We start from the raw sequence: 10,214 nt of genomic DNA, 5'->3' as shown, positions 1-10,214 counted from the left end.
AGAAAGAGCTGCCAGCCTCTGCCTCAGGAAGCTTGTCGGAGCCTTCCCTCTTCATGAGCTACAGAGCCTAGCTCCATAATCCTGTGAGGAATTTGTAAGATGAGGTTTTCCTGAAAAGCCTAGGAGAGGTCAGTTCCTCTGTTCTACTGAGTAGAGGCTGCTCTGAAAGTCCTGCTGGCCCATTCCCCAGCTTTCCGGCTTTGAGAGTTGTCCCATTATGCTATCACAAATCCTACTTCATGCCGTCTTTGTTAGGGGGTTGACAATAATGCACCGGCTTAAGTATTGTCTGCTTTAGACCAGTTGTGAGGTTGAGACCTCAGGCAGCACTTCAGACAGTCATGCAGTACCAGGGATTTGGTACCTTCAGTTGCAGATCTGTGGTTGAGAGTTCCAAGAGGAGACTGGACTTGGGAGAGTCGTGTTACCTTCTTTGTGGAGAACACTGTCTGCACCTTCTGCATAAGGATCCTGTTCCTGTGCTCCTCGTGTGATGTATCTTTTCTATTTTGAAAATGTCAGAGTGAAAGCAAGAAAGTGAAGCAGGCGGTCAAGTTGAAATGCCAGTCAGAAGCACTTCTGGACGAAATGCGGAGAAGGAACACTGTGCTGGAGGAAGAACATAGCAGGCATGGCTTTTTAGTGCTTTAAAGAAATGTCACGTTGAGTAGAAGTCAAGCTTTACTGAACTCTGATGTAAAAGCACGTACGTAACAGTCTGTGAGCAAATTCAAGCCCCGCATTCGATCTTGCACAGTGCTCCTGTGCATGAGCCTATGGTTTTAAAAAGCTTCAAAAGGCCTTGCAAATGCAGACTGCCTGCAGTTCCCCTGGGAGGGAAGCGAGTCTTTTCTTCCTCCATCCAGGTAGACTTTGGGCCCTCCAAGTGATGCTGGAGGGCTGGCTCTTCTCAGTAATTCCTGGCCTGTCGAGCACCTTACAGATGAAGCAGGCCGTGACTGTGCTGCTTACATAAGAGTACGTGAGAAAGGCCAACTTGCTTTGCTTCATGCTTTCCTTACTAATTTGCCATGCAGGCTGAAGAGGCTTCTGGAGAGATATCAGACAATTCTGATGAAGTATGCTGGGAGAAAGAGAGAGCCTCAGCTCAGTTTCCAGGGCAGAGGTGAAGAAAGAGCTGTTCTGAGGTGGCCAACAAAGTTGGTAAACTAAGAAGAAAGGTGAGCTCTGGGTTGTTTGGTGGAGCTGAGGTGATTATTTTTCTCTGCTGGAACCTGTATGATTCTTCCCCTATACTTTTTCTCCATGTTGCTCATTATCTGTTGGCTGTATGTTGCAATTGATTGGCTTCTCCTGATGCTCCTGCTGTTGATGTAGCAGTAGTAGATGATGATGTTGATGGACACAGATGTAGTTAGCATGATGAATAAAAGACATGGGCCAGGAGTCCCAGCAGGGCTACTAAGGTCAATGGCATGAGACTAGCATGGTGGGTCACAGCCAAATAGAGCTGTCTAAAAGAGATACGGGAGAAAGAGCTGGACAAGGAATAAGGCAAAAACCGCAAGAAGCTGATCCGTATCTCTGTGTAACACAATCTTCCAGGTGTGTCTGTTGCCCATGGGCTGGAACTTTGTTGTTGACATGTATGAGTGACTGGTTCTCGTTATTTGGGTCTGTGCATTAGTGCTGTACTTTCAGGATCCACTTTCCAGTGCTGCCTTTGGCCCAGCCTGCTGTAAAGCTAACACACAGCCTTCTCTTTTCCTGCCCTTCCCCAGTCGCAGCTGAACCTCCAATGCAGTTGGTGAGGAGAAGCTGCTGGAGCAGAGGAAGTGCCAGTGCCCGAAAACAGAGTGCTCACGGGAAGATGAACGAAGCCTGGAAACCTTTGCCTTCCACCTTGTGCAACCACTGCCCTGCATCTAATTCCAAGTGTTCTGTTGCAGCTTGGTATTTAATTAACTGTGTCATCTAGTACGTGTCTTAGTTCTGCTGCCCAATTGCAGCGCTTCAGGCCTAGCGGGTTTGGATGAGGAGAGTCCTGCTTTTGAAGGCTCATTCAGGCTCTCTTCCCATGCAGGCCCTTGGCACGTCTCTCTCTGCCCTCGCTCTGAATGAAAATCAGTCCTGCAGACGTCTCCGAGAGGGAGCACGCGTCTGTGTCCTTTTCCTCTGCAGAGGCTTGAACCATGATTGTGCTCAGAGCAGGGACTAGCACTGAGCTACTGGTAATCATCAGTTACCAGACTCTTGCTGCCTTTTCAGAGCAATCCTCCTAGTGCTCAGGGCAGAAGGTGCTGGGTGAGCTTCTGGTAGCCAGGGAAGCTTTGCAGATCGCACAGAGATCCGATGGATTTGGAGCTCGCCAAGGGGAAGGGTGTGAAGGAGTGGGCACAAGCTGGAGCAGGCGGAATCCCTCCTCAACCTAAGGAAAAACCTTTTCTTTTCTGAGGGTGGTGGGAGAGCGGTGCCAGGAAGCAGGGTGCTGTGCTGCTCCCTCGGGGACGGGGAGCCAAAGGGGCTCCCATGGCAGCAGGGCAGGGCCCAGCCTCGGCCTATCCGAGAGAGGGGAGCAGGGTTGGGCCAGGGCGGGCAGCCAGGGCAGCAGACAGCCCAGAGGGACAAACAAGTGCCTGCAGAGGCAGCAGCTCTGCGGGCAAGCCAGGAATTCAGGCCAGGCCGGGCTGGGGTTCAGACCCACGGGTGGCAAGCAGGGTCAGACACAGCCCAGTGATGGCCAAGCAAGGCCGCGGGGAGGCCAAGGGCAGGCCGGGAAGACAGCCTGTGGGCTGGGGCCTGCACCAGTGTTGACGCGGAAGTCACGGACACTGCACACGACCAATATGATCAAGGAAATGCCGCTTTATTGTTGATACATCCCGGTTAATATAGCCCTTCTAATTCCCTATCATGCACAAGCTCTTTACTAATTGGCTAACTAGATCATGCACGCGCTCTTAGCTAAAATATGAGTCGTTAAGTCTCTTTGTTCATGTGCACGGTCCTCTCCACCTGCATCCTGCTTCACGTTCTGCTTTCAGTCACGTACACCAGCCTTTCCTCCTCCTTTCAAGGTTGCTTCATCATTTTCTCACAGACGGCCTCCGCGATGTCCTTGAAGCCTGCTGCTCACAAACATAACAACTCCTTTTGGTCTGGATTGTTCGCTAAGTGTCCTTGATTCTCCAGATATCCAACACACCAGCGTGGTCCGCGGCCAGGCACAGGCACAGCTGAGACAGAGCTGGAGCCAGCGACGCCATGACAGAGCTCAGGCAGGGCCTGGAGGCTTCTGCCTATGCCTCAGTGAGCATCTTGGGCCTATGGGCTGGAGGCCCAGGGGCCTGGGGTGGGGCTGGACACCCTGGCTCAGCCTGCTGGTGGCTTATTTGTGCCACAGAGAGGTTGTGGAGTCTCCATGCCTGGAGATGCTCCAAACTGGACGTGGCCCTGCACCACCTGCCCTGGCTGACTCTGCTTGGAGCAGGGCGTGGACAGACTAGATGGATGAGATGAGGTCCCTTCCAGCCTCAAGGATGCTGTGCTTTCAAGGCCCAAATATCTCCAGTGACACGGAAGTTTCACGCTGCAGGCACTGTTTTATTGGGCTAGACGTCCTGCCCGCTCTAATGCGCGTGTCTGACCTGAGCTGTAACCGTAGTCTTCCTTGGGCTACATGCAACAGACAAAACAACTGCAGACTGTATCCAGCGTCTCCAGGCACAAGGATGGCAACAGCCTTCTCGGACACCAAGTCATCTTGTGATGTGTGTTGCCGCCAGTGAAGAATGGCCATAGAGTTAGCCAGGCAAATCTTGATTTCCAAGCCCAGGTCATGAGGAAAGAGTCTTTGGGGACTTCTCGAACTCCCCAGCCAGCAGGTCCTCATCTCTTCTGCACACCTTCAGGAAAGCTGCTGAGAAAGTGCCCTAGAGGCATTGGTGTGCCACCCTCTGGGTGGTTGGGCCAAGCCATGCAGTGCCACCACTCTGGAAATGAGGGCTACAGCAGAAAGAAATGAGTCTCCCTCTCTCCCTCAGCTGAAACAGTTTCCCTAGGTAGTTCCCTTTGCTGCTGCAGAAATGCTTTTGTCAGTGCAATGCAGAAGGCAGCATGAGGGAAGCCACAAGCAACTAAGAGGGACAGCTTCGTAAACCACTGACAACAATTATGCCATAGCCTCAGGCAGAGCGAGAGCACCCCTGTGACACTGGTTGCTCACCAGGCAACACCAGCTGTATCATAGCTCTGCAGGGTCAACTCGCCAGAGTTGTTCTAGTCTCTCATTGGGCTTTCCGCTAAGAGCTTGCCAAGCTGACATTCAGATGCATTTTTATACTTTTGGGACTTCTGTTTCCCACAGCGCAGTTTGAGACCTGCAAGTGGAGAAGAACCATCATGCTTCAGGTCTGGCTGGGCTGCAGTGGAAGCTGACAGCTATGGAGGTCCACGTGGCCCAGACCCCACCTCTGCAAACACAAGCAGGTAGCTAGCTAGGCATTGCAACTTTGACAAGACACTCTTTCACAAATACACAAAGTGCACTTGGCAAAACCAGACTGACATAATGCTCCACCTCCTCTCCAGGCAAACACCCTTCACACTCGTGAGTTAACAGATGTCCTGGCTCTAAAACCAAAACGGCCTTTGGAGGACACCAAAGGTGTCTTCAAACAGTAAACCGCACCCATTCTTCGCATACTTGAGAAGGAGAGCTCTGCCAAGGAACACTGCTGCAAAGTCCCAAGAAAGGGACCTTTACAGGTCCCTTCTAACCCTAACTATTCTATGATTCCCAAGGCAGCAGCGAGCTCCGTGGTGATGTGTAAGCGGAAGAAATCTGGCTGCTCAGCAGTCCACTCAAAGACTCCTGAGCGCAGCACTTGCCCTGATTTTGCTGCGGGGCAGGGGGAGACAGCTCCAGTGACAAGACAGCATGAGGCAGGACCAGACTGGCTCTGGCCCTCGCTCCTCCTCCTCTCCACCATCAGGTAGCTGCTAGGCATTATGTAGCTTCCGAACTCCCACACAAGCAGTTCAAAAGGTCTGACTCAGGATCTCTTCTCTAGCTGGTAGCAGGTGGCACAAGGGAACAATACATCCAAACAAACGCCAATATTTTTGGTTTGCATGTCTTGCACTGGTTCTCCCCAGAGAGCGAGTGTCAGTGCCAGAAGCAGCCGGTGGAAGCGCAAGAGTCTTTTCTCCACGCAGGAGACTTTCTTGGCATAGCACTGCCCCAGCCACCCTCTGTGTTCTGCAGCAACAGCTGAACAGAGCACAGGAATCAAGTGCAAGGGAACATTTTCTTTTCTTGCTATCCTGACAACCCCCACAGCTGCTGCCAGTTCTGTCTGTCCTACACACATGGCACTGCTGCCTCCAGCTCAGCACTCGGGCGCATCCGGAGCGCAGGTTATGCCGAGTCCCTGAAGGACGCCACAAAGAATAAGGAGAGGGAGCTAACTGCTTTCAGGAACATGCAGGGCCTTCTGACCTCGCCTTGTGGAACTGCGGGTGTCCAAGAGCTGGAAGAACGCAGGCAACGATAAGGAACCAACACAGTGGAGCAAGGCTTCGCTTTCTGCCATTGTGTGAAAACAACAGGACTCTCTTCTTGCGCCCCAGCGAGACAATGCTACACAATTTTCAAAGATGCTTTTGGCTTAGATGAGGTCCTTTCACACTCTTCTTCTGAGATTTGTGCTCTGGTGGACTTCTGGGAGAAGGCCTCTACTTCTTTTTCAGGCTCCAAGTTGGAAAGGCCAGGCTGGAAGCCACAGTCCGGCAACAAGCCAAGACCATTGAAGCCCTTCAGAAAGAGCTGCCAGCCTCTGCCTCAGGAAGCTTGTTGGAGCCTTCCCTGAAACCGTGAACAGGAACGCCTGTGATGTCATCTGCAGAGCTTTGTACCGTCCCGACTTGAAATTTCCCAGCCGGGCTAATTCGGGTGTTGGTGTCAGTGTAAAGAAGGTGCCTTTGCCCATGGCCAACACGAAGCAAATGAGCCTGGGCAGGGCTCACGTGCTACACGCACCTGGCACTGTGTGCCGAGGAGCTGACGCACGTTTTCCTCGGGATCGCAGGAGCTGAGCCGCCTGGCAGGAGAGCACGCCGGGGGACTGACGCGCGGATCAAACTCTACAACTCGGAGAGCCTTATAAAGCAGGCATGTTTATTTGGCGCCGGGTGCGTGGGGGATCGCTCCTCCAAAAGCACACACACCGACAGCACATTTTACCAAAAATGTATACGGTGCAGGTATACATATTCATAGGATTGCACAATACAGACATACATATGCATGAGCGAGGCGGGGTTATTCAAAAACACTTGCGTAAGCATTTCAGATCTGTGTCTGGTGGTCGTTCACTTCTTCCTCCAGATGAACTTCAGTCATTCACCCACGCTCTCCTTTCACTGGGTGATTTCAGCAGTTTCTTAACGACTTCTGACCAACATTGCAGCTCCCGTTATCCTGTCCTTTGCTGGACGTATCAGTCCTCGACAAATACCAGTTTCTGGACAAATACCGGTCCCTGACAAGCTTAAGCGAGTTTCAAGGCAAACAGGATCGTTAGGCGTTGTCCAGCAGACAGCGAGCCTCCTGAATCAAGCAATATGCAGACAGTTACTCCCCTACATCAAGCAATATTTAGCAGAGAGTTAATTCCCGGTATCAGGACATGTGGCCACGGCAGCGCGCGCGCCTCGTCCCGGCGGGGTGCGCGTTCACACCAGCCCCGACGGGGGGGTCACTGCGAGTGAGGGCGAGAGCCAGGCGAGAGACCGCCCGACGTCCCCGCCCGCCCGAGCCAGGCGCTGGCCGCCTCCGGCTCCGCTTTTGGGGACCCGCAGCCCCAGGCTCCGCGGCCACGCGCTGAGGGCAAACGCGGAGCGGGCGAGGCGAGGGCCGCTTCGGCGACTGCCGCAGCCCCCGGCCGCGGGGGCGCCCCGACGCCGCAGGCAGCGTAGACTCCGCAGTCTGCGTACACTTACGGAGCCTCCAGCCAGCCTGTCACCCTGTGACGCCCCCGCCGCGCCCTCTGTGACGCCCCCCGCTGCCGCTGGAAAGCCGCCCCCGGCAGCCGCCGCCGCTCAGTGCTGTCGCCGCCGCGGCGGGACCGGCAGCGCGTCTCGGGCTGGCAGCGTCGGGGGCTGCGAGCCGCGGCCGCCGCTCGGGGCTCCCCTCTCGGCTCTTGTCGCCCTCTCTCCGCCCTCTCCCCGTCCCTTCCCGTCCCGGGGCTCGCCAGAGCCCGCCGGCCGCCTGCTGCGGCTGCTCACGCCGGGCCGGCCCGCGCCCTCGTCCCCGCCGCAGCATGCAGAGCCTCCGCGGACTCTTCAGGAGGGGGCGGCAGCGGCCGCCGTCCGGCAGCGCTCCCGCGCCCGGCGCCGCCGGGGCCTCCGAGCAGCGGCAGAGGGGCCGGGGCGGGCTGCACAGCGCGGCCGCCGACGGCGACCTGGCCCAGCTGCAGCGGCGCTGGTGGCTGAAGAGACTCCGCATCAACGGGCGCGACGCCAACAAGCAGTAAGGGCCGGGCACTGCCCCTAGCAAAGCTTCCACCCAGCCCGGCTGCAAGAGCCGGCAAAGCCCAGCGGGGTCGCAAGCGCCCTCGGAGCAGGGCCGGCTCCACAGCGCTGGCCTTGCCGGAGGCCTGCCCAAGCTGGGACCGGAGCCGGCGGGTGCTCCGCTCCGCCCTGCCCTGCCCTGCCCTGCCCTGCCCTGCCCTGCCCTGCCCTGCCCTGCCCTGCCCGCCTGGTGCCTGTAGTGAATCTTGTGTGCGGCTCAGCAGGCCTTCGGCCAGGCACAGACGGCTCCTTTCCTGTCGCCAGACTGAGTGGCTTGTTTGAGCAGGGCACGGCTTCCCCTTGCTGTTACAGGTCCCATCCCCTGCGTCTCTGGGCACGCCTGGCGCGGGACTGATCCGGGGAAAACCCAGGGCCTTGCGCAGTCTCCGCAGACTTATGCAGCCTCCGTAGACTGCAGGCTGCCAAGACGCGGTCTCCTTTTGCTGGCCTGGGTGGCTGGGCAGTCCTGCTGGAGGCCTGGGCACAAGAGCCTGCTTGGGCAGGTTCAGTGACACAGCTGAGGAAATGCCTCCTGACTCAACTGTCCCCTCTTGGGGACTTCTCCTAGACAGCCCCAGGCTTTGGGTGTGCAACTGCTGCCACCGGCTCTGAACAAGAAAGCGTGCTTTCGGCTTCCTTTTGGCAGCTGAGCTTTGTGGCCCCATGTGGCGAGTTCCACAGCCTGAAACCATGTCTTCAGCTGTCTCCCTGTGACAGCTAACTGAATATCTTTAATTCCTAGGACGCCTCTGCACCTTGCTTGTGCGAACGGCCATGCAGATGTCGTTCGCTTTCTGGTAGGACAAAAGTGCAAGCTAAACCCTCGCGACAACTATAAGAAGTCGCCCCTGATGAAGGTACGTGGAATGTGTTATGCTGTTGTACGTTGGGCTTATCGATTACGCGCTGAGCGATACGTACCTCGCGTGACTCTTTACATAGGTCTGCATAGAATTGTATCCTGTGATTCTACGAAACAGGCAGGTTGTAGTCAGCGGGGATGGGGCATATGTTGCCTGATCTTTGCAGACGCTCGTACTTCCCAGTGTTGGGAAGATGCGGGAGTTCTGACAGAGAGAAACGTAGACGTTGGAAGTTATTCTGCCTTTGTCTTGTTTCCAGGCAGTAGAGCACCGGCACAAAGAATGCGCAGCTATTCTGCTGGAGCACGGTGCCAACCCTGACCTCCACTGTGCCAGCGGCAACACTGCCCTTCACCTGGCTACCATCATGTCTAGCAAGTCGCTAGTGGAGCTGTTACTTGAGCACAATGCCCATATCGATGCTAAGGATGATGTAAGCTTGGATTTTGCGTAAGGCTCCTCTTCTCAACACTTGCTTGACTTTTCTCTGTTATTCTAAGGAGATTATATCTCTTTCAGTTCGGGTACACTCCGCTTGCTGTTGCGATCACGAGGCGCTGTCAGGAGATGATTGAGTTGCTTCTTCAAAAAGGAGCTGACGTGCACGCTCAAGATAAGCATGAAAGGTGAAGGCTTTGTCAAAAGTGCGCACGGGACTCCTTAGCATTGTTCAGGCTGGACTGATGGGAGGCATCGGAATGAGCTTTGCAAAAGAACCTGGAGCTGCGCAGAAGGAGCTCCTTCTGCGTGACTTGTGAAAGCAGGCCCGCGCCCGGCGGCTCTCTCACCTCAGGGGACGATTGCCGCACTGAGGACTGCAAGAAAGCGTTGGCTGTGGTGCCACCGACGCACATGCACAGACTCCCCTGTCTGCTCTGGGCAGGTGGTTGGCCTGGAGACCTCCTGCGGTCCCAGCATCCTGAATTCTCTGATGCTTCCGTGTGTTTGGCTGTGCTTTCACTCCAGCTCTAGGAGAGGGGAAACGAGTTGTTTGGGAAGCAAAGAGGGGCTGAAGTAATGGCAGTGCAATGTCTGCAGAAGCTGATGTATTTCCTATCATCTCTTGGATGCTTTAGGACCATTCTTATGCTTGCTGCTATTGTTGGGGATATGAATATCATACGACTACTTCTTCGGCATGGTGCTGATCCTTCTCAGAAAGACGTGTTTGGTTGCACAGTTACGAATTATGCCACAGTATCTCCATATGCTGAGTAAGTGGTTGACATCCTCGTTAGAGCAGCTGCACTGACAGAGTGTCCATGCTGATGTAGGGCCCTTTTTGGTGCCATCAGCAGGGTTGAATGAAGTGTTGAGACCTTTGTTGAAGCCGGGCTCAGTGACATCTTCTGATGCATCTCTTTCCCTGTCAAGAGTGGATTTGTAGGTTGAGGAAAACTTTCCCCCACAGTTCTCCCTGAGAATTCTCCCAAGTGTGCTGCCAAGCTTCACTCCACCAAACTGACTCGCAACTACCTGCCTTTTGTTTCAGAGGGGATCTAAATGATATCCTCTGAGTTCAAGCATGTTTGAGGGTTGCTGTAGCAAAACAAGATGGTCATTCCTTCCCTCCAGGCTTCTGGCACAGTACCAGTCTTGTGCTAATGCACCACTTTGCACAGCAGCCTTGGTCAGGCGCACGGTTTTTATATTTTCTTTTCTTGTTTGTTTGGGGTTTTTTTGTTTTGTTTCTAGTTCTGCTTACGAGGCAAACCTGAAAGTGGTCTCTCTCCAGATCCCCAACTGACCCTCTGCCAGGGTTGTTAGAAGATAACACCTATGCAATGTACTGAACCCCTGCAGTGCCTGGAATGCAAC

At 54.7% G+C, this 10,214-nt stretch overlaps 1 protein-coding gene across 1 annotated transcript; it reads left to right on the top strand.

The window, feature by feature from the left end:
• The first annotated feature begins 3,225 nt into the window (after positions 1 to 3,225).
• On the top strand, positions 3,226 to 9,026 carry LOC147602039 (uncharacterized). The gene is made up of 5 exons (XM_086742468.1): positions 3,226 to 3,270; positions 7,218 to 7,492; positions 8,276 to 8,390; positions 8,656 to 8,829; positions 8,916 to 9,026. The coding sequence occupies exons 1-5, from the start codon at positions 3,226 to 3,228 to the stop codon at positions 9,024 to 9,026; spliced, it is 720 nt and encodes a 239-aa protein (XP_086598594.1).
• Positions 9,027 to 10,214: the final 1,188 nt, after the last annotated feature.

This window comes from Chlamydotis macqueenii, chromosome 1 (assembly GCF_036417535.1).
Source record: "Chlamydotis macqueenii isolate bChlMac1 chromosome 1, bChlMac1.mat, whole genome shotgun sequence".
In the NCBI taxonomy this organism is placed as follows: domain Eukaryota; kingdom Metazoa; phylum Chordata; class Aves; order Otidiformes; family Otididae; genus Chlamydotis; species Chlamydotis macqueenii.
Note: the sequence above shows the minus strand (reverse complement) of the source record. Positions and strands in the feature narration are given on the sequence as shown.

Coding starts and splice junctions, on each gene's coding strand:
- LOC147602039 (XM_086742468.1), top strand. CDS start 3,226: ATGACAGAGCTCAGGCAGGGCCTGGAGGCTTCTGCCTATGCCTCA. Junction 7,493..8,275: donor GGGCGCGACGCCAACAAGCA/GTAAGGGCCGGG, acceptor TTTAATTCCTAG/GACGCCTCTGCACCTTGCTT. Junction 8,391..8,655: donor AGAAGTCGCCCCTGATGAAG/GTACGTGGAATG, acceptor TCTTGTTTCCAG/GCAGTAGAGCACCGGCACAA.